This window comes from Streptopelia decaocto (assembly GCF_964273445.1).
Source record: "Streptopelia decaocto genome assembly, contig: HAP1_SCAFFOLD_214, whole genome shotgun sequence".
Classification (NCBI taxonomy): Eukaryota; Metazoa; Chordata; class Aves; order Columbiformes; family Columbidae; genus Streptopelia; species Streptopelia decaocto.
In genome coordinates, this window is record NW_028116404.1 from 37,057 (window position 1) to 61,919 (window position 24,863).

Genomic DNA, 24,863 nt, shown 5'->3' on the forward strand with positions numbered 1-24,863 from the left:
AGGGTTCATGATAGTATGTGCATTTCTGGGTTTACTGTTTGTGCCATGTATGATCCCGTGCTTTATTCGGTTAATACATTCAGTAGTCCAAGGCATGCAAATCTCGGGCATGCCTATAGATCCTGAAATGGCAACAAAAGGAACGGGGTATAAATTAATGATTTTAAAAGATAACACCAAACTGGACCTAGCCGCTGCTAGGCAAGTGCTAGCTAACTTGGAAGCTAAAGCACGAATCAATAGGATAAAAAGAAAAAGGGGGAATTGTGAGAAATGCAGTTGTGATTTGTGCTAAGATGTTTAATGTTTACAGATATAACCAAATGAGGCACGGGCTCTGAACCTGGAAAAGGGAAAAGGTGGTTAAGTTCTATGTAAAAAGTTATGAAACTTGCTTATGAAGTTATATTGACAGAGGGAACTAACATTTTAAGGGTTAACTAAACATATAGTGGGTGCCTACTAACAAACTAACATTTTAAGGCTTAGCCACACAATAAACGCTTAGTTTAGAGCTTCACGTAAATTTATGTTAAGAAAACAGAACCCCATTGAATGCCAAGATAAGAAGTTTTACTGCACCTAGCCGTAAACTTGAGGAGACAAGATAATGAAGATTTACAGCAAAAGGGGCACCAGTCTGGTTTCAATTGACTTGGCAGCTTGGGTCCCAGCCAATTCAACATAATGAGCCAAGGGTAAAAAGTTCACTGTGACGAAGCTGAAGGAGCCTTCATCCAAAGACCCCAAAGACCCCTCCTCAAAATCACCAAGTGACACTGTGCAGGCGCAACAGAGGAGGGTCAGGGTGGAGACTATGGAAATGGTTATCTGAGACTCATTTTAATAAGAAGCGGGGAAAGGTTATGAATATGTATAGGCATTCCTGGGGTCATTATGAATATGTAATACCTTACTGTATTTAAGCACACTTCTTATTGTTTAAAGGTGTGCGTGTTGGGCAGAGCGAATCCCCCACACACCCAGCACTGTTTTGCTTATGCTCTAATGAACACATGTTTAAGGAATACAAGGAATTGGATTAAACGTTGTTTATCCATAGAAAAAGTGTAAGTTATTTATTTCACATTCAAACTGCAATAAATACATTTATATTCAAACTGCAATAAACATGTTTTCACATCTGAAACAAGGGATGGGAAACCAGAGAGAATTTCCAGAGCCTTTCCCTAGCATTTTACTCAGATCAGATAACTTTTGGTTAAAACATCACAGTCCTCCCGTATTGCCCTGCAAAGTGGATCCTGGTCAACATGGACATTTTTTGAAGATCTATCAGTGGATCCCACAGGAGAAGCTCCAGTAGATCCAGTTTCAAGTTCAGCAGTGGCTGGGGAGAAAAGAGACAAGATTGCTGGTGTTACTTTTCCAATAGACACAGCCAAATAAATCACTGTAAAAACATTAGGGGTAACTGAAGAAACTACAGTCCAGAAAGAGGTTTGAAAACTTCCAAGGGAACGTAACAATGAAAGGGCCAGGCACAAAGGAAGAAATACTTTTTGTTAGTTTTTTCCCCTCATGTGCTTATCAGTCAGCAGTATTTCTAAAGCTGGTGAAAGCAATTCCAGAGGTTCCACGCTGAACATCTTCAGGGAATGCACCTGATTACACCAGTGCTGAATTCAGCCCCCTGCAGGCCTCTTGAGCCTCAAGTGTCTGTTTTCCTTAAATGTTCAAACCAGTAATTTACTGGAACGCTACTCCTAAAAACCAGCTTCTGCATTCACTGTGACAAACTGGAAAGAATCTGGCTGTGAAAACACCAACGCTTGTCCAGTGCAGCCAGGTCAGGACAAGTCTCCCAGCCTGGCACCTTCTCTGAGGGGCATTTCTGTAACTCACCCTGGCAAAACCCTCTTTCCTCCATGAAAACACATAATCCATGAAAGCAAAGACACCTTTGCCATCTTTCTCCAGCCACATTTTTTAGACAAGGTGCCCAAACCAAGCACACTCTATGACTCCTGTCAGACGCACAACTACGTTCAAAACGCACGCGGACACGATGCAATGACTTTGTGTCCATTCAGACACATGGAAAGAGCTCTGAGGCCACAGCTGAACACTCTCTGTGTGATTCAGAGCACACAGAAACAGAAGGAAATGTTCTCAGGGCCTACTTGCTTTCAAATAGCACCAGTCACTGCAAAGTGGTGACTCTGGGGGACCACTTATCATGAAGAGGTGAAATTCCTCTTTGGACACCTGGCCTCATATTATAGAGCATGTATTTTATGCTATGCATTACAAGTATTGAAACTTGTGTGTGCCTAAACACTACGGAATTAACTTTTCCTAAAGAAAGGGTATATTTTGTCACTGATTATATTCTTCAAAAAAGACTGCAAGACATAAGCTACAAATAGAAGCAATGAATAGTAGACAGCAAACATTAAGAACTAACAGCAGGGAACGTGTATGGTGTGGTTTAGAGCTGAATGCAGTTGAGGTACAGGGAAGAAGTAGTGATGGCTGAAGTTATAAAAATCTTATCCCGGGGCTGTTTTTATGTTTGATGTTTGTGCTTGAAGATTAACGCTCGTGAAAGGTGATTTTAGCTTAAGCTGAGTGGATCTGTGTGGGGCAAATGAGTTAGTTGTCTTTGTGCCTTTTTTTCAGGCAACCGCATAACTTCCTGCACAATATTCTGGTGAGCAGGAAGGTCTCACATTCAAGTCTAAACTGGAAAGCTAGGAGAAAAAAAGTAAGAAAATCTGTGCTTAGAACAGGAACTTCACAGCTTCCAAGCCATTCTTTTCAAGAGTTAGGAACAGTCATCTTTTTCCTTAAAAACATGCCTGACATAATGACACATTACCCTGTTCAATTTCTTTAGTGATTCTTTCATCCAGTTCCTGCCATACCTAGAATTATACAGAAAATATATAGTTAATATTTTAACAGCTACATTTTTGTAACACTAGAGCTCTAGAATATTCTTAAAACCCAAACATAACATGAAAAAGCCTTAAAAGATCCTAACAAATAGAGACGTCTTGGTTTGGGGTCTGATTTTTTAATGAAGAGAAACTCTTGGTCAGCCAGGTTGTAACATTCCCATTACTGAGCAACATTAACTAGCACAAAACAATCTGTAGCTCACCTGCTGGATTATAACTGGGCATTTAAAAAATATACAGGAAGAAAGCACAGGGGAATTATTACAATGAAGGTCTGGCTAAAGTCTGTCATCAAACACATGAGCAGAGTGTCAGCTAAATGTCTCCACTGTTCTCCTTCCCCCCAGTCCCTGGAAAAGGCACCATCTCTGACTATCCCAAGCCTCCTGAGCGGGCACTTCTCACCTCACTGCACCTCTCTTCAGGCAGTAACATCCCAGGTTCCCCTGCAGCAGTCACCTTCTCAATAATTGTTCTTCATACACCGGTGTTGACTGACTACTTACCCACATGGGTTACCTGAGCACAGAGTAGGCTGGATCGTCTGAGACTCCATAAGATGATACTCGGAGCCTAGGAACTCAATTTCAGCACAGTCCTGGTACTTCAGACACAACCGCTGTTACTACCAAGAACTTTTTGAATATCAGAGCTGGCAAGAAGGGTAAACCAGACTACTCCTATGGTTTAAAGAAGTTCCATTATAACAGATGAAATCCACACACTGTCATCTTGACTACAAATGGATTCTAGCTTTAGGCTAAAAGGCAGAATAACCTTGCTTACAGATACTCTCGAGCAGCAGTTGAGAACAGTATTTCAAAATGCTTACCTTAGCCACATAGGCTTCAACCCTGTTTCTTGATGATAATGTGCTCCCAGCTAGGCTTAGGAAGCTTTCTCCTAGACTCAGCCTTCCGTTAAGTGCCAAATTGTTGCCAAGATGTTCCCATTCGGTTGAATACAGAATTGGACTTGCAGCCACACCTCCACTGACGATGCTGCTTCCGATGACTGATTTGTTTCGATGGCGTTCCTGAAGGAGATGCGCGTTGGCTTCTGCGAGTTTCTCATTAGCTCTGAAACATTCAGAAGCATACAAAGAATGACCTGTGGGAGTAACCCTTCCACAAAGTTAACCTCCAGGTCTTTGACTATTATTTGACTTCTGAAAGTAGAAGGGATTAAGACCGTCCAAAACAAGAATATAATTTGATCCGAGGTTTTTTGGAGAACCTATTTCTAAGAAGTCACATTACCTAGAAGGACCAGCAAGTTACCAACACTTTGGACTTGTCAGCATTAGGGCTTCAAAGCAACCTGTGAATGCCGTGTGTTTACAGCGCTTCTTCAGAAAAGGCATGTCATGTGCCTAAGAACTCTGGGCTCTCTCTCTGAGCTCAAACCTCAGACATGGTGCTAAAATGGAATCCAGAAAAGATTTATTTTGCTTTTGCTTCACAGAATCAAATTCTGCTGCCTGAAGAGCCTGTCATTCAAGCACCACGTTTATCTTTTCTGACACACACAGAATAAGAGGAGGAGATTATTAGAGATTAGCAAAAAGGCTGCCTGTTAAAGCACAAACAACTTAAAAAATCCCCTAGTAATGCCATGATCAGTGGTGTTATTGCTGGAACACTAAAGAGAAATTGAGACAGTTCTAATAAAGGGGAAGGGTCTTAAGGTACTTTCCTCACAATACACCATCTTATGTGTACATATCTAATACTAACCAGATATAGAAAAAGGATTTTAGGAGGAAAATGTATGAGGAAAAAGTATCTTACTACCACTCCAAAAAAGCGTGGACTTACCTTTCCAGTTTATTTGCCAGGCATCTTCTAATTTTTACCTCCTCCAGATACAGCTCTTTGTACCTTTTCACTTCCGCCTGCGTGAAATCTTTTTTAAATATATTGTCTTGTTGAATATTTTGTATCTTGTCCAATTCAAATTCAAGTTCTCTAATCCTGTGTTTCAGTTGTTTTTGCAGGGAAGCGTGATGACTGGCTCTGATCTGTTCTAATCTGTCCTGGGAGGCTGCCTGCGTCTGAAGGAGATAATGCACTTTGAACCACCGCAAAGAAAACAGAAGAGTCCCCACCAGTCAGTTTCTTGTACGAAATTTTGAGGGCCCACCTTTACTCAGTGAGGCAACTGTGCCTCCTCACTACCATCAGCAATCAAGGCAGAACTCTGGAACTACCACGTTACATTGCTTTTTTCATTCCAAAAGAAACCCCTTCTTAGAACCATTACTTATCAAAGCTACTAATCAAAAGAACACTGTCTCTGTAGGACAGGGCATATAGAAAAGGATTCCTCCAAGAAATTATGAGGATCCCTCACCTCCACCCCCTGTACAACTTCAGTGACTTCTTTTCTGAGTGCTTTCCCCTGGACAATGACAAAGCAGGACCTGTATGTCTGGCCATGACAACTCTAAGTGTCAATATTGAGTTCAAGGATGAACAGTAAGAACAAGGCCAGACAGTGATACCGCCCAAGAACTGCAAAACAGAAAGCCACCCTGGGCAAGCTTTGCATTCAGCGCCCTGCAGGCACGTTACTCACACGTGAAAGCACCATTGCCCAGCCGTATTTCCTGTCTTTGCTGAAGGACAGTAGAAGTACAGCACTAACACACAGAATCAGGAACCAAAAATAACATACTACAAAATTATCACCACAAGAGAAGGATATAATTGAGACTACAGGCACATACAAGAAATTCACTTACCTGCAAAAATAGATTGACTTCTTGTAGTTTTTGTCTTATTTCTTGTTCGGCTCGTTCTTCCACTTCTTTTTTATATTGTTCTATAAGGTTGTGATCCACCATGCTAGTCTCCAAACGATGTTTCAGGTTAGCCACCTCTTCTATCAGCTGCCATTTGCTTGTCTCCAGTTTTTGATGGTTCTCATGCATGGTGGACAACTCTTCTCGCAAATCCTGATTCTCAGCTTCCAGCTGCTTGCATTTTTCAGACTCTGCCTCCAACTGCTGGGAAAGTTTTGCAACCTGTAGACAGCAAAAAAAGAAAAAAAAAGAAAAAAAGATAAAAAAAACCAAACCAAAACAAAACAAAACCAAAGAAAACCAACCAACCAAAATCAGAAAAACCAAACAGGTCAATACATTTGAGTGGAATAGAACTTGCTGATTCCGTTCAAGTATAAAGAATGCAAATAGACATGAAGCTTTTAGTGGCATTCTCTAAGAAAAAAAAAAAAAGTCTACTGATACACAGAAGGTCATGAAAACCTTAGCACAAAGGCTTAGATTAAAAAATCCTCAGGGTGTACAACTTTCTCAAGTGTCCTTACAGAGTAGGTGAAACACTGGGTCTCATGACAGAAGCTGACATGGTCTCATGGGCAACCTCTGACAAAACTGCCAAGAAAAGATTGGCCTCCTAAGTTCAGTCTCCTCTCAGTTTTCAACCACAGATCTCCCTGCTGCCCACAACATTCATTCTGTCCATCATCTGCCATGGTTTAACTCCAGTAGGCAGCTAAGAAGCACACAGCCACTTGCTCATTCCCCACTCGTGGCATGGGAGAAATAATTCATCAGGCAAATCATGCTGATGAACACAACTATCTTGCACACCACAACACAGATACAAAACACAGCAGCAGGGGAATGAAGAAATTCACAGCCTTTTCCCTTTTGCCTTGCCCTAAAACCAGAAGGGTATTTGTCAGCTGCACTGTGCCTACACAGCCCACCTGATATCACAGAGTGGCTGCAGCTGGAGGGGACCTCTGGAGATCATCCAGTCCAAGCCACCTGCTAAAGCAGGTACACCTAGAGTAGATCACACAGGAATGTGTCTTGCTTTCATCAATTAGCTGCACACAAAAAATTCAAAGACTAAACCAGTCATTCATCAAAGCCAGTCAGGTACCTGCTGATGGTGGTGGTCCTCTGCAGCTGCCTGTGTTGTCCGTAAGCTAGTTATTAACTCTTCCAGGCGGTTATGAATCTACGGAAGCATTGTAAAAACAAGATGACACACCATGACTTTCCAGGCTGAAGTTTACACCTCATTACCAAAAATGAATATTACATATACCTCTTCACACCTTTATTCCTATAGCATTTACAACCAGCACCAACGATCAAAACAGCCTTAGTTTGATGCCGCTGTAAAATTGTTAGCAATCATCACCTCTGCCTTTTGCTTTATGGAAAGAGAACATCATGTGGGATATGATGAATCTTCAATGAAAACAAGTATTAAGCTTTTCCCACCCACAGTACGTTTGAAAATCATGCCCTGTTAACCAAAGGGGAAGGACCAGCACTGTGACTCCCTTCCCTCCTTTGACAGTATCAGTACAAAGGTCAACTTTCACACCTAGTTATTTTCAAAATCTCTTCAGCACTAACAGCTGGAGTCATAGCAAGAAGCCAAGCTCACTGGTTACAATACAAAAATCATTTGCTTCATAAAGGTCACTGATGAAAGCACCTTCTCTGAGCTAAAATTAACCACTGCATAGAGGCACTGGGAAATGCCAAGGCTCACACTGAGTTCTGCAAATGATACCACAGGCATTCCTCTTCACTGCTTCATGGAAACACATACCAAGTGGCCAAAGGAAAAGCAATCCAGCACAGCAGATGTCCTGGAGTATAATTTTTTGTCCCAGTCTGATGATGCCAGTCAGGCCCCTGGCACAAAGTGCTTGGCAGCAATATCCCCTGTGGGATTTCCGTGAGTTAACTTGATGAATACCTTTAATAATACACATTGCCACAAGTGCCTGGAGCAGCATCTGATGTCACAACAGGTCTAATGCAGACAATAGTGACACCAGCATATTTGTGCCAAATCCTTACCTCTCAGAGGTAAGAAGCCTGTATTCGGAAGAACACAGGGACTGAACTCCCCTAGGCTCTCCAGGAAAACCTCATCCTAAAAGTTCCCCACAGAAAGAGTTAACTAGGCTTGGGAGCTCACAAAAAGGGAAGTTTGTGACCAGCTTACTGATGCAGACGTTTGCTGGTCTCGCTGAAGGGCTTCGATCTTATTGCCCTGCTGCTGGAGTGTGGCTTCCAACTTGGCATTTTCCATTTCGAGGCTTAAAAAGAAATAAAGGTCTTGTTATGGAAATCCAGAGCACCACTTGTGAAAGAGCAGCGTGAAATAACATGATCGAAACCAAAAGCATCCTTGAAAATAGCGTATGAACTTGTTGTGATGCAACAAGACTGTCCTGTAGTTTTCACAAAGTCCGAGAAAGCAAGAGACATCTGGCTTCACTGAGTTATTCTCTTACCGTTGCACACGTTCTTCCAGCTGTTTTACGGTTATATTAGCCTCAGAAGATGCCAAGAGGAAGCCCTCGACTTCTTTTGCTTTATTTTCCAAGGCAATCTTCCACAACTGCAAAATCACAGCAAGAATCCACAGTAGTCAGGTGAGCTTGTATGGAGAGGAGTCAACTACTGCTGAAGAATACAAGTACTGCGTGTGTGTATGCACACCCTCTCCTCCAAGAACCATCATCATTTCAAGTACATTCAAACCTTGGCTTCTACTGGCAAATGACCACAAACTGTCTTACTGCAGCATCTTCAAACTGGCCTCTCCCATCCCTGCACTGATTTCTTACAGCACATTTCTAAGCACCAACACTGCTCTTCCAAGCCTTTCAGTGACTTGTAACACTCTTTTTATTGTACCTGCTTGTTTGCTCCTCCACTAAAAGTATGAATTGAAAAGTTCATCCGTCTCCTAAAGTGACTTCACAACTCCCGCATAATAGATTAACATGACTTCTGATTAGATCAGGCCTCTATACTTCAGTGGTCGTAAGAACACTGCCAAAGGTGGCCCCTGCCTCAGAAAGTAGCTTACAGTGCATTTGCAAGAAGGCTGCTCAAGGATGGCAAATTAGAGCAGGGCCAAAGAAGGGAGAGAATAAGAGATAAAAAAATAAAGAAAAGCAAACAAACCCCCCAAACAAAACAAAAGCAACCAACCACCACCAACAACAAAACCCCCAAACCAAACCCAAACAAATTATATGCAGAATAAGCTACAAGAGCATTCAGAATTGACAGCATCTGGTGGCAGGGGAGGTAAAAAAAAGCAGAGACAGCATAGAGAAGCCCAAATGCAGCAGTCCAGGATTCCTAGTGTTCATCAGAAACCAGACAACCTGCTTGGCCAAACCAAACACAATAACCTATGGACACATCAGTTTATTTTGCAAAGCAACTTAGGAAACAGAAACCTTTTTCCAAGTAAGGACAGAGCATTCCCATGTCAAAGACTTGGACAGTAACCTCATTAAGCCTCTGACATAGATTGCTTTCTAAGAGCATCAGCAAGTTCCTGCTGCAGCCGTCTGATCATGCCCTAGTGAAACAGGTAAATGAGCATGAAGAAGGTTACAAGAACCTGAAATATGCCTTCACTTATTTGATTATACAATTAGACCTGCCTTCAGATTGAACTCAAAGGTAGGAACTCTTGCCTGCCACCAGCAGGCATCTGCACAGATGGTGACCTCTCTTCATCCTACTCAGCTGAGCACCTCCAAACTATCAGCAGCTGTTCATGAGGACTTGTGTTTCCTAATACATACAAAAGGCTCAAGTACTAATCTTCTTGGAACAATACACCAGCACATGCTGCAATAATGTATTTTTTTTTCTAACAAAAGGCAACGAAATCTGTTGCAATACAAGAGCGATAGTTCGACTGCAGATATTACTCTGATGACCAAAGGCAGGACTTTGTATTAGATTGTCCTTTGTTCTGTTTGTCCATTACACAAATATAGTGCTAGAGTTAGGCTAGGTTACGGTTCGACTCGATGATCCTGAGGGTCTCTTCCAACTGAAATGATTCTTTGATTCTATAATTAAATGAATACATCTAGCTGAAAGCTCTTTTGAGATACACTTTAAGTACATGTTCAAGCACATCCTTTTGCAGTCTTCTTACTGAGTTTATTTAAAAATAACAACTGCCTTTATACTGGCAGATTAGATTTACAAAAGTCTGGATGCACTCTCCCATTACCTACAGCTCCCCTACCTCCCTTCCTACCCCCTATATCTCCCTGCCTTTATTCTTTTCCACCACTTTTCTCAACAAAAAACATCTGCATGCAGAAATGGGAGCAACACATGGGTCCTGCATGTTTAAGGGACATAATTTTATGCTAGTGCTCTGCATAGGAGCATGTTTCATATTCATGTACTGTGTGAATTTGCAGAAAGACAGTTTAACGGATGTCCTAATGAGTCTTCTGTCCAGTTAATTAGTCTTTCACAGAGTCACAAAGAAAGAACACATTTAAATATGGCCACACATCATAAAACAGAGAATAGGAAGCTTAGGTCAGTGTCTGAAATGAACTTCTTGAGGACCAGGCAGGACCCTTAGAACCCCCAAAAACATCCATAAATTAATACTGGCCACTACTAATACTCTTCAATTTCGATAGCAACTTATGGAAAAGCAAATTTTTTTTTTTTTTGATGTAGGAGCTTAATATAAATTCATCCCCCACCGCTTCACTTGTCTGCATCTTCATTTCACAACCCTTGCATTTTGGATTGTTCTTCCCTTTATACCACTCTTACTTGTGTCATCAGTGTGATACATAGATAAAACCCATTAAATAATTAAAATCATTCCAGAGGGCAAAAATGGACTAAAGAAAAGGTGAAAAAAGTTCTAGAGAAGAATCACCTTTCTTGATCAAAGCTTAGACCTAGATACCTGTGTTCTGTTCACTGCTCAGATCTGAGCAGTAACATCCTGTTCGCCAAAACCTTCCATAATTCCAAGAGAAACAAGGCAAACCAGAATAAAACAGCATTATTTGAGCCCATGCACATAACTTATACCTGATACATTTTAGAAACATAAAAGAATTTCAAGAACTGACAAACTTTAAATTGTTCTTTGTAAGCGTATACTTTACCTCTCTTTCTACTTTGTCAGTCTCATATTTAAAGACTTGTTCTCTTAAATCGGTACACTTGGCATTTAATTCCTTGTTTCTCTCTTCCACTAGATAAACTGGCTTTTCTGTATACAACTATATACTATTACACATCATTACAAATGCATGATTGATGCATTTCCCTCATTCACAGTCCATAGATTTGGCTCAAATATTACAAAGCTGCATACTAGCAGTAATTTGTGCATCTGGTTGATCACTACATAAACACTGTTCCCATCTAAGTGACTGAAGGCTGACACAAGCTATTTATCAAGACATTAATTTTACATTACCTTGTTCTTTTCACTCCCTAGTTTTGCTGCAGGTCTGGAAAACAGAAACATATTTCAGTACTGGAATATTTATATTGCATTATGAACAATATCTAAGGTTGCTCTGCAACTTAACGTCAGTAGTGAATTAAAGTAAAAATTAGTATGAGAATTTTGTTAGATGGAGTTGAAGACTGAAAAAAATTTGTGTAGCATTATGTCTATTGGAAAGGTATTTTTGCCAGGAGGTATTAAGCAAATAGCTGAAATTACTATTCTCTGCACTTTACCCAAGGTGACAGGAATCTTACAGCTATAGATATATATAGAGAGAGATGCAGATACAGAGTTATGTGCATTTGCTATTTAAATCTAGGGGTTCAGCTCTTTTCAGTATTGAGAATCCTTCTCTTACAGGTCAAAGCAACCTAATGTTGGATTCTCTGGTGTACTGGGTCTGGCTGGGATGGAGTTAATTTTCTTCATAGCAGCTCGCACATTGCTGCGTGTTAGATTTCTGCCCAGGGCAGTGTTGATAACACACCAATGCTTGAGCTGTTGCTGGACAGTGCTTGGACAGCATCAGCACCTACTGTTTCTCACTTTGTCTCCCGCAACAGTAACTTTGGGGCAAGCAAGAAGTCGGGAGGGGATAGAGCTGGAAAAAAAAAATAATTCAAAAGGCAGAAAGAACTAAGATGCCTGCAGTGGAAGAGTAATTTTAGTCTCTCCTCTCTCTGTTGGAAAAGATAAAATATATATATTTATGCACACACACACACTCACACTCAGGTAATTATTCAGAATTTGTGCACGTTTGACCTTATCATTAACTTGGCTGGTATGCTCAAAGCACTCCAAGCTAAAAACAAGTAGTTTTGAATACAAAGGGCATCAGGTAGTATTGTCATATGAAAGAATAAGAATCATTGTGCACTCTGGTTTACAAAACTTCCTGTTAGCTTTTAGGTCAACCTTTATCATGAAAAAGTTTTATTTACAATATTCCTTCTATTCAGTACCTTCTTCCATCTTGAGATGTTTCACTGAAAGTGCTGTCATCCAGTACTTGAAAATGATTCCCAGTAGAAGAACTCATCTGCTGATCAGCCTTCTTCTTTGAAGCCTGTCTTTTATTTTTCTTTGAAACTTTGGCATTCAGGGAAAGTTTACTACAAAAGAAAGGGATAGAAAGAAAGGGATAGAAAGAAAGGGATAGAAAGAAAGGGATAGAAAGAAAGGGATAGAAAGAAAGGGATAGAAAGAAAGGGATAGAAAGAAAGGGGTAGAAAGAAAGGGGTAGAAAGAAAGGGATAGAAAGAAAGGGATAGAAAGAAAGGGATAGAAAGAAAGGGATAGAAAGAAAGGGATAGAAAGAAAGGGATAGAAAGAAAGGGATAGAAAGAAAGGGATAGAAAGAAAGGGATAGAAAGAAAGGGATAGAAAGAAAGGGATAGAAAGAAAGGGATAGAAAGAAAGGGATAGAAAGAAAGGGATAGAAAGAAAGGGATAGAAAGAAAGGGATAGAAAGAAAGGGATAGAAAGAAAGGGATAGAAAGGGAGATCATCAGCTGAGTAGCTTTACTTAAAAAAGCCCTGTGTAACAGATGTACTTAAGATGCTGCCCAGAAACAACGGAGATGAAGAATACCTATGACAAAATACAGAGTTGACTCCAAAGACCCTGGAAGACACTCAAGTATTTTAATAATGTTCCCCTAGGAATGAGCAAGAAATGTGGAATCTGAGCTAGATTCAGCTAAGCTGAAACATATTTCATATCCCCATTAGAGGAAGTACCTAGAGCAGAGATGCCTTTGAAGGACAGACAGGAAAAAAACTCCTGCTTAGGGTTGCGTAAAATTATCTGTGCCTTCGTCAAACTTTTGAGCTTGGTTTGGTAATATCTTTTCCCTTTTCCTGACAAAGAACATCTGGACTTTATGAAAACACCAACTGCATGAAGATCACTCAAAATAATCTAGAAAAGGGAGAACGCGAAGTAAACTGTAAGTTCCTATTTCCTGGTTGGCCATTTCCTACAAAAATAAGTAGGGAGTTTTTCAGTCTTCAGCTCTGGTTTTGAAGGCGCATTTTGCCTCGGTATTGACAAGGAAATCTGCAGGAATTTGTCTGTTTGTTTTTTTTTTTTTTTTTGAGCACGCAATAAATCAATACCCTTGAACCTCCATTATGAGCTTAGGGGTTTTAATTTTCTTTTGTTTTTTCTTAAATTTTTGAGAAGCAGTGGACTACTCGGCATGGCTTTCGGCATTGAGGAAACTACTTCAACTACTACAATATTTGAAAACCTAAAAGATACTTAGAGTAGTACTACAAATAAAAATTAGACATTATTTCCTTAGTTTACCCTTTCATTGGCATCTTGATGCATCTTGACCTCTCCTCAGATGAAAAATTCTTTTTGTCTTTGACTTCTGCAGTGTTTCCAGTCTCAATTTTTGAAGAGTCCTTCTTCCTTAGAGTAACCTTTTGTTTCATTGGCTGATCAGTAATGTTGCCTGGTGGTGGATTTAATTTATCAAGATCTTCCTGGTTTGCCATCACCTCAGTTTTGAAACATCTTTGTTTGCTTTTTTCCTTCTCAACCTACAAAAAGAAAGTTAAACTGCGTGTATTTCTCAGTATTTCTAGAAGAAACACCATACTCAAGACTGAATAATTCAGTGTTTACCTCCGAAATCACATAAAAGAAAAAAAAATAAAATTCATACGGAGAAGCACTTTCACAAAATTACACTACAAAGTGTGTTAAGCCATTGAAAGTACTTTGAATTCACTCATGATAAAAGAGATAACAAAAACACAGCCCTTAGAAAGAAAACAACAGTGTTTTTTAAAACACGAACAACAAAAAGTGAAAGCATTACTGATGGACAAAGAGCTAGAAGGACTGCACAATGTTAGCTGTAAAAACACAACAACAAAAATCACGTGGAAGTGTGCGGGGCTACTGTGTCCTTAATGAGGGTAAAAAGAAAACAGATCCCAAATGCACAGGCAGAAATGGTTTCACAGCAAACAGGAATTTTGGCCAAGGACAAGGAAGACACACCGTGCCGAAACCACAGCAAATCAATAGATCATTCAAGACCCTGTTCAGAAGCTATTTTCATTCTTTGATTCAGAATCAGAATTGACAGCACTGTGCGCATTTCTTTTTCTGGCAAAGAAGTGAGAATTATTGACACTGGAACTGAGTGCCACCTACTGTTGAACTGCAACAGTAACACAGACTGTTTTCCAAAAAAGGGGGAAAAGGACAACTCTCCACTTCTCTCTTTATTCATAACTCATGTATTTCCATTAAAACAAAACCCAATTTGCACAAAGCATCTTCCCTTGATGATGAATAGCTGAAGTGAACAGGACCATTGATATGGAGAAAGACTAAAGAATAAGGAGTAGCAGGTGAACTTCTACCTCTTTTTGCAGCTGTACCTTCTCTTTCTGCAAAGCCAGGAATACTATTTGCAGCACTCCTACCTTACTCTTAAATCTTTCCATATCTTGTTTTAGTTCTTCATCAAGATTCTTTTTCAGTGTGCCACACAACGGCTGAGCATTTGCAAGAAGACTTTCAATTTCTGTTTCTCCTCTTTTATTACTGTTGATAAGGCACTCCCTGGGAACATCACCATTAAATCCAGAGTCTTTTCCAAGTTTCCTTTCTCTTACAAAAAGTGCATTTTCATTACTTGTAGAAACACATTGTATTTTAGGAAGAATAGTAGAAACATCATCCAAAATACTTGTGTTTAAGTTACGTCTTGGGGAATATTCAGGTCTTCCCATTACATTCCTAATTACATTCCTACTACTTCCATTTTCATTCTCCTCCATTTCCATCGCAGGCCTTTTCTCTTCCTCTCCTTTGGCTAGAGGCACCGTTATCTTATCTGTATGGTTTGTGCTCTCGTCTTCATCTGTACTCCAGCTACCTTCCAGATTTGCATTTAAGTTATTTTGATCAGGAAGGACACCAAGACTTGGAATGACAATTTCCATTTTGGGTACTTTTCCACCTCGCTTAAGTTTAAGTTCTCCAAATTCACCTTTATTTTCTAACTTCCTATCTGATTCTGTTGCACGAGATGAAACAACACAAGAACTCTTCACTTCTGACATTTCTCCCGCAAGGGAAGTACTTTTCCGAGTTTCATTAATTTCACCAAACAGCTGCTTCAGCTCTGCTGTAATACTTTTAAAATTTGTTTTCAATTCCCTTTTCTCACTTTCAACTCACATTCTTTCGTATCTTTCTTCCCAGGGTTTTGGACTTAACTGCTTGTCAGCACTGTGCAATTCCTCATTTGCCACTAGGGCTTCCTGAGGTGGAATTTCTGCTTTGTCAGTCTGATTTTCCCATGCTGTTTTCTGTGTCAAGTTGATAGTTTCTAAAATATATTTACCCTTAAGCAAACAGGTACAGATAGAAAGATTACCAAGGAAAAGGAAGTTACAGTTAATCTAGGTAATTTCTGTTGCAAACTCAGCATTCAACAGAAATAATAGAAATAAGAAAGTTTGAAAGCAGTTTTTATAATAAAAAAATATTGAGTGACACTAAATTAAAGGTTCACTGAATCATCATTTTCTTAAAAATGCAAGGACCTACTGTAGTTTCTCTTGGACTAGATATGTTTAGATCTTGGATTAGATTCATTTAGACATTAAGGTTGCTTTTACCTTTTATCCTGCCTGCTTTCCGTATGTGGTAGCAGTTATCAAAATGCAATTCATTTTTTCACATTGTATTGCTTTATTACCATTTTTCATCACAACTGCCTACATTTTCTCACCCTCTTTCCTCCACCATTCTCCACTGTCTGACATTTTACAGTCCCCTGCCAGCTAAGCTAATACAGCCTGGATGAACATGACAAGCTTTCCACTGTCCAGCACATGGAGAACTGGCAGAGTTAGGACTAGATCTTCACCCAAGATTCAGAAATATTAAATTCCATTCCAAGCTCCAAAGAGAAGCATTAATTAGGGAAACCTGTCCATTCCTTCCCTCATCCCCCAAAAAATCAGGAACCCAAGCTTGTATGGAAACCGTACCATGCTGTCGCAGGTCCACCCCAGCCCATCTCCCTGACCCCACGCTCTGTTCCTCAATAGCTCTGACTACTCCAGTCATCTGTCACCCTCCTCCCAACATCCTCACTCCCCATGTGTCTCCTTAGCTCCTGGTGCCTTCGCAACAGGGCCTGCAGCCTTGGGGTCCCCATGGGCTAAGACCATCCAACTCCTCGCTCTCTCTTCTCATTAGCCAGGCCCTTTTCCCCCTCTACACAAATTCCTCCTTCAGAAAAGGGCAGGAGCACCTCAACCAGCCACCACCTGTCTCAGCCTCTCCATTCCCAAGCTCATTGCCCAACTACTACCAGCTTATAGTAGGCTTCAGTTCTCTGCTCTGCCTGTTAAAATTAAGCATGTCCCTCTTTCATGGTGCTTGGGTGTGGGGTGGAAATCATTTACTCCACTGTCCCTCGAGGTGGTACACAAGATTCCAGACCTCTCTATCCAGCCCTGTCCTGTACGCCCAACACGAACAGGATGCCTGCCTTATTCTAGAATGTCCTCTGAAAAAAAAACAAACCCACAACCTTTTCAAACACTTATTACCATGGTCAAACAAGCACGTATTTTGCAGAGGCAGAGAAAGGATCAGAAAGGTCACCATATTTCAAGTGGTTTTGCTTGATCTTTCTCTCACAAAGAGGAAGAGCAGGCATGTTTAACCAAGCAGATAACCATATAATAGACTAATCTCCCTCTTCACTTGAATGTGCATTTTGTATAGGGAAAAAATGCATGACTGCACTGTTTGTCAGCACTGCACAAAAGGAAGAATACCGGTCAAAATATAAGCAAACCAGCTGGAAACAAGTCAGTATAACAGCAAGCATCCAACATAATGACAAAGGTTTTACCCCACCCTTAGAAGATTGTATCCAAATTTACTTCAGACTGTAAGACAACTTTCATCTACAGGCCTCTCTCTTCAGCATTATTTACTGACTGGTAAGGTTTGTTTTTTTACCTTGGTCTATAACACAATCAACCAGTTCAGACTCTAATTCAAAATATTTTGTTTTACATACGGGCATCTCATCATTTTCAAAGGCATCCTTGAGGTCTTCTTTTTCAGCTGCTGATGACATACGACAGGTAGATCCCGAGTGCTCACCTACAGCGAAAAATAGAAGCACTTTTATAACAAGCATGAGTTAAGATTAGTTATTTACACCAAGAGTACATCTTGAATCATCACATTTGTGAGAAAAATCTTAATGCAAAATAACACATCCCCTCAAATCTGGGAGCTCCTAGAGATAAAACTATCGTCATACAGATTCAAGATGCATCTGTGTGAATGCCTTTATTCCAGGGCATTTTAGTTTTTAATGCATAAAGGAAATGTGCCAAAGAAATCGATATACATGGTCACAAATAACAAAATTCCTGTTTCTTAAAGGTGCGTGATATCCCTCTCTCTTTCTCTCTGACACACTGTGTGCTGTGCAGCAACTGGCTACATTCCACCAGCAATTTTAACCTCCCTGTGTGTTGTGCACAGAAAATCACACGCAACGAAATCACAGCCTGAAATCAGTAAGGCCCCAGCTTTTCTCCACGCATGAAACAAATCTGTCTCTAGATGTGGATCTGGAACGAGTATTTCAGTCAAACTGCTGCCTCATCTCTTGCAGAAGAAACAAGTGAGGCACAATCAAAGACAGGCCTGTGAAATGTCGAGAAACATTTCACTTGTACTGTTGAAAACAGGATTCACCTTTCCTCTCCCAGAATCTCTAAGGAATATTGGACAAGTCACAAACACCTCAGAAGCAGTCACTCAGTCTGAGCTCCCCATTATGGGGTGTCTGCCTTGAATCTCTGTTACATCTGAGAATTGGACTCCAAACAGTCCCAGATACAATTTAGAAGCAGCAACTCGTTGCCACTGGTTTTGTGGAAGGCACACAACACTCTGAAGTCTCAAGTACTCAGAAAGAAACAAGTCCCAGCAGCTTTAGTGTGGCACCTAAAAACAGAGATGGAGGCTTTTCACCTTGAGCACTCTGCACCTCCTTTCCCGCTCCACAATTCTATGGGTTCTATACAACAGCCTTTCTATAAACAAAGCTTCACTGCTAAAGAGGTACACAGTATTCTTCCTACAGTGAAAGTGATCAAGACAGGGAGAAAATAGGTATTGTCATAATAATACAAAAGGATCCAGTATTAATAACTCACAGGGCCAAACTCACTTCTGGCATTTTCTGTTTAAGTGATTCGTTTTGGAAGTTTCATTTCTTGAAAGGGATTACATTAGATAGAAACTTAGAGTCACAACTCATATGTCTGAATTGGGAACCTAAGCTCCTCAGTCAGTCATATAGGTTTCCAGAGGTCAATCCTAACCTCAGGTTACACAGTGTGAAATAAAAATCTTCTCCTCCCACCTCAGTCACTGGTGGATGCAATTTCCTGGATTTTTTGTAAATGTATTTTTTGGGTATTTTAACATAAGGCATTTCCCAACACACATTAGTCATTACTGAGCTGATAGCACTTATGTCAGAGTTGTTATGATGATCTATTGATGAACTATTGATGACTATAATGTATTTCAGACAATCTATCAGGTATTAAAGATAATAACAATGATACTTGATTATCTAAGGATAATATTCCATAAGGAAAACAGACACTTTTACTCTGCAATCCCGAAAAACAAGAAAAAGTCAGATTTAGCCTTTCCTGATGCTTATAGATATCCCAGTACCAAGCTGTTTGCTGGTGCAGATGAAGGCTCCAACCAGCAGTACAAATAAAGGACAAAAGTGCAGGCAGCCAAGGACCATTTGTAGATGGCAGATAGGTACCGTAGGGAGTGTTATAAATTATCAATACCAGGACGCTTGGAATAAGTAAACACTTAGCTTCTATACAAATAACCTCTATAATCTGGAGGTCAACATCTTCATTTCCTCCAACAGTTATGCATAGTTTGTGGAGATGGGTCTTTGTCCCTCTTACTAGCATTGTAACATGGCTGGATAACTGGACCCAGCAAGTCCCTCCCTCACCGAGCACACAGCTTTTGGAGTGCTAATTGGGAGGGGTGGCCAGAAGCATTGGAACCCGATGAAATTCAAGAGGGGTATCTGCATCAACATCACAGTGATATGTAACATCCTTTCAGAAAACAAAACAAAAAGAACTCAAGAAAGCAGAACGGGGCACAGATTAGGCATAACTAGGCATCCAGTATGTTGATAATTTGCACATAAGCATCTTAAGTGGTAACAATATCTCCTAGAATGAGAAGAGTCTAGACACACCAGTGTGCTCCGAGTTTCTAGCACACCTGGAAGCCTCTCCACTCCAAGTTCAGCAGGGGGCGGTCAATCTCTCAGATAGACGGAACTCCTCCAGTTTCCACTCAAGTCACAAACTGCAACATGCATGCAGCTTCCTACCATACGACTTCCTACGTGTGACCACTTCCGGCATGGAACATGGGCACCACCATTTTGCTTAAAAGACAGATGAAGTTTTTTGTGGATACAGGAGAGCTGGGACACGTTTTCTGAGGAAGACTGCGCAACACAGACTGAATAAGCTTTTCTGGTCAACTGTATCTGCCTGAAAGCTGGAAAAGTCAGACCTGCCAGCACCCAGACTTCTCTCTGCATACAAAAGATGAAAATCCCCCACCTTTTACTCTGCCTGTTCTCTAGCTAGTATCGAGAGGTGACTTTTAGAGCTCTCTCCAATTAGCCTTTACCACTCCTCTCTCCTCTAATATTTCCCTCCTCATCAATTGTCTTCCATAATAACTTTGTGCAAATTACAGTGTTTCCAAAGACAGAGAATTCCTGGCCACACGCTGACACTGTCATTTCCTCCCACCTTGTCTCTCTTCCCCGCTTCCTTCCCCTGCCTCTGAACCTGCTGGGCAGTTTCCAGCCTCAAAGGAATGTATTTGCTACACGTTCCAAAGCAACTGCCAGACAGGTAGAGAAAAGCCAGGGAAGCAATCATTCCTGCTACGTACAGCTACAGGAGGAGCCCAAGAACGATCCTTTCTGTCTCACCTGCAGCACCTGGACAGCTTAAATTGCAGATCCCTAGCCCGGAATCAGCTACGGCACATGCTCGGGGAACCGCAAATATCAGGAAGGGTTTTTTTGAGAAACTGGAAGGAAAGCAAACTTCAGGACTCCCCTGCAAAGGGGAGATGACAGCAGGTATAGAGGAGGAAGCCCACATCATGGAAGGGTATTTGCAGTGTTGAATGGCAGACCAGAGGAGGAGCACACACATGCATAGAGGCGTATTTCAGTAGACCTTCTTTTCCCAGAACACCTTGCTAGAACCATTAATTTAGTATTAGGAAAAAAACATGCCAGTACAATGTGTCTGGCCATAAAAAAACCCAAAACACTACAGAGACTGCTATGAATACCTTCAATATCATCTGCATCTCCTAAACCTAATTCCTCCAACAGATCTGCAAAACAAATACATCAGATGCTTTATTAAATACTCCTCTCCAGAAAGATTATGAAGCTAAACCCAGAACCACATGAACTAAACGTTACCTGATTCCTGCTGCCTTTTTTTAGGAGAGGTTTCCTTCATTTCCAAAGCTGATTCTGGAGTCTTCAGCTAGAAAAGACACAATCCAATGACAATAGGCCAATTTCAAAGTAACCACATACTATTCAATGAGGACAACAAGTAGCCCATCTGACATGAACAAATACTTACCTGGGAATTGCTGGGTTTCTCTGAAAAGCCTGGAGGTTAAAAAAAAAAAGGTTTTGAAAAAAGTGATTTTATTTAATTGAAGGTCTCTTTTCCTCCATTCAACATCACCAGGTTTACAGCTAAGTATTAGTTGAAAGCATTCTTTCATCAAGAGTATGATACCTAACATTCAGTTTGCCTCATCGTATAGCATTTGGATGACTATACCAGAAATGGACACCACACACTTCCCATCACGCACCTTGGATTTAAAAAACAATAATCACAAAACTAGGACAATTCATGTGAAGCAATAAGGTCGGGCTTGTTGAACGAACAAAATCAAAATACTTAGTCCTTTTGAGGAGCTGAATCCTGTTTTCTAAAAGGATTCTTTCAAAAGCCAAATCCGGTCTGCTATAGCGAATGATCACAAAACAGCGCAGCAGCGCTCCGACTGCAATTCTGCAAGTGCTTTGTGTGAAGGAGTATTTTCCTTTCCATTGATGGGACACGGCAAGCATGGCTGCAGACACAGAAACCTCACACGTGTCATTCAGCAAAAGGAAAAAAAAAGAAAAAAGAAAATCGAGCTAGTTCTCATCAAATTGTTCTGGTTTAGCTTGCAAGGAAACAAACAAATGTTGTTTGGTTGTCATCTGCATTTGTAGTATAGTTCCAAATACTTTTTTTCCTTAAATGTTGTCCAGCATTAAATCATTTCCAAACCCACACAATCTACTGGCCCACCTATGTTTCTCAAATCCTCTGCTTAATTCTTTGAGTTTGAGTCCTCGCATGAAATGAGTCTGTGAAGTGTTACTAAGAACGGCTCCACAGCAAAACTTTTGGATCAAAAAAAAAAAAAAAAAAAAAATTAAAAGCAAACAGTATTTCATTTCACTTCACTTGGTGGTCTAGCACTATGGAAAACCTTAGAAAGATCACCATAATGACCTTTCACCCCCTTCCCACAGGGATTTGAAATTTGCCTTAGTGGAATCACACAAAGCAGACTTCCATGACAACTACTCAACAAGTCCATTTAGAAGCTCCCAGGAGCTTGTCAAGTTTTGCTTCTAGCTTACTAAACTCAAACTGGATTAGCTTCTTCAGTTGTCCTATTGTACCTATCCTAGAAGCAGGATCGACAAACCACCTGGTAAAGGAGAAGTTCTTCTGGAAAGAGTTCTACCCCAAGAGCAAAACTTCCCTGCCATCCTATGCTCAAGATGCTAGGGAGACAGTATCACAAAACACAGGCAGAAACCCTTAGCAACAAAACCTGAACTTTCGGTCCCATTTTAGCTCCTAGGCAAAGCGAAACAGAAAGCTATCAAAAATTAAGCTGGGGGTAAAAATGTTTAGCCAGATCACAGCTTTCTTCTGATGCGTTAGCATCCAGTAACGTTTAAGTGTTCAGGCAGGTCAGTCCTAAAACACATACACTTTCATCATCATGCAACAAGAACCTGAATCCAAAAAATTACAAACACGTCCAAAGAACACACAGAATGCAAACAAGACAACTTCCTTTACAAAGGGGCCAGCAAGCGCTATGATTACTGGTGTTAATTCAAAAAGTAAGCACTTCATTGCTATAGCATGCACCCACATCGGAACAGCATTGCTAAGACAGACACTCATAAAAGTTCACTTTAGTCTATAAATGCCTACAGACAAACATCTAGTCCCCCAGGAAGTTACCGTTGTTGCATGCCTCGGAGACAATCTTGGAGTATATTCCTTGTCTGTCTGCAGCTGGGAGAAACACACCGGACGATACTTCCCTCAGACCTTCACAATTCGACTCTATAATCTAAAACATATGCATGACAATTGGTACAAATGCATTTTCAACTCATTTCTACGCAAAAAGCCAACTTGCACAGCATGGTATCAAGTATATAAGAGGTACAAAAACCTTTTATAAGACCCCAGGAAAGGACACACCAAGATGTACTATACTGGAAAATCACAACAGTTGTGTGTGTTTTCAGGTCTTAGGCAAAAACCTTACAACTCATCTAAACTGTTCTGTCACACTGAGAAACTGGACAGCCAGAAAGGAAAACTAACATGGCAACTCAAGATGTGGGTTGCGAACCAATAGCTGCAGGTCTGTGGTGATCCAACTTCTGTACTGAACTAGTACCTGACATTCAAGTTTGTGCTTATGTTTCTTAGGCACGTATCCTGCATGGTGAGGGAATACATCGATACTCCCAGTCACAAGGCCAATTTGGATTGAATGAAGACTAGCAAGGCAGAGCTTACAAAAAGGGCTGGAGCACACCTACAAAAGCTAGAGGGGATCCAATCAGAAGCAGCTAACCATCTAGGTGATACCCTAAGGAAAATCGCTGACCAGGTCAGCAGAACAGGGCTGCATGGTGAAAAAGCAACAATCCTGCCAGGCCCTGGTTACAAACATGGAGTAGAAGCAGTAGAAGAAACGAGCCTTATCAGCGTTAGGGCTCAAGGCAACAGCAAGCTCTCAAGTGCTTCTGGATCTTACCCCTCCCCTCCATGCACCCCTTCTGTGGGGACCCCTGAGTCTTCCACAGACAGTACCTCGGAATCCCAGGGAGAATCATTATCTTCCTCTGCTCCCTCGGCTGGCAGGGCACCTATAAATGAGGTAACAAGTGAGACACTGAGTGGTTTTAGTTCACTCTGCTTTTCCCCGTCGGTCAAGCCCTGCATCCAAAAGATGCGCAGTGCTTCTCTTGCTAAGGACAACCTAAGAAGTGAGTGTTTCTTCACGCCTGGTCACATCATGGTATTTCCTTTTCACTGCCACCTCCTCTTGCCTCCTTTCCAGCAGAAGATGGATATGCACAACAGCTGACACAGCTACAAGCAACACCCAGCCCAATTCAGGAAGACACTCCTGCATGCTGCAGTCCGGTGAGATACAGAGTTTAGGTCACCTGCTCTCCAGCCTACAGCTCCAGAATTTGGCACTTACTACTACTTTCCGCTGCACAGCAGCTAATGTAGAAACACTGTCCAAAACATCCTCACACTAAAATCATGAAGCAACAACGCGCGTTTTGTAGCGCCACCAAGAAAGCTCTTCCTGGACAGAGGGGTGTTACCCTGCACCTTCCCAGACGCTCAACACCTCAGCATTGCCACTGAAACACAGAGTATGGGCTCACAGCTCCAACACACGCCAAACACACAAAAGTTGTTTCTATCTTAGGGGATTAACATCCAAATCTCTTCTCTACCAGACAAACAAAAGGTTCAGTCTCAGTGGGTTCCTGGCCAGATGCGACTATCTTCATTTGGCTCTTTTAAGCTACTCCATTAGGTAAAACTGACTCAGGATTCACTCATGTGACTTCTAGTGCTCTCTCCAAGTAGCCTTTACCACTCCTCTCTCCTCTGAGATTTCCCTCCTCATCAATTGTCTTCCATAGTGATTTTGTGCAGATTACAGTGCAAAGCAGCTACTCTTCTATACAGAAAAGATAGGAACAACACTACCGATCCAAGCTGACTCAACACTATTGACCCAAAAATACATTTCAATAAGTTCTGATGAGTAGTAACAAAGTAAATAGATCGGGAAATCTAATCTCTCATTGAACACTCAGTTGTGCAAGATACTGCACCTTTTTTCCAGATTTATGAAATAAACTTGTGAAGGATGGCATTCAGGCCTTTTAGAGTCATACAGATTTGTGCCGCAGGAACTGTGATGCTTTGCTGAAGCAATCTAAATTGCTTAAACCAAAAGCCAACCATAAAAGTTGGAAGGAAATTGTCACATGTACTTCTTAACACTTGATCTTCACGATAACACCTGGGGAAACACTAACATGGCACAAATGAATAAAGACACACCAGAAAAGTAGCTGACACCAAAGGAGCTACGAAAAGGTGGTTG

The 24,863-nt window shown here is 41.0% G+C and overlaps 1 protein-coding gene across 1 annotated transcript in view; it reads right to left on the minus strand.

Annotated features, from left to right (window-relative positions):
- Positions 1-1,063: 1,063 nt before the first annotated feature.
- The window catches only part of LOC309452212 (uncharacterized protein), a gene marked incomplete at its 5' end in the record, with an annotated part of 48,504 nt that continues 24,704 nt past the window's right edge, over positions 1,064-24,863 (minus strand). Inside the window, 13 exon segments of the mRNA XM_082076884.1 lie at positions 1,064-1,351; positions 2,843-2,888; positions 3,757-4,003; positions 4,742-4,977; positions 5,668-5,949; positions 11,198-11,231; positions 12,199-12,348; positions 13,548-13,786; positions 14,621-15,439; positions 15,443-15,610; positions 17,308-17,393; positions 20,818-20,884; positions 20,987-21,015. Of these exon segments, the coding sequence (XP_081933010.1) occupies positions 1,203-1,351; positions 2,843-2,888; positions 3,757-4,003; positions 4,742-4,977; positions 5,668-5,949; positions 11,198-11,231; positions 12,199-12,348; positions 13,548-13,786; positions 14,621-15,439; positions 15,443-15,610; positions 17,308-17,393; positions 20,818-20,884; positions 20,987-21,015 (2,552 nt within the window). The 3' untranslated portion in view covers positions 1,064-1,202.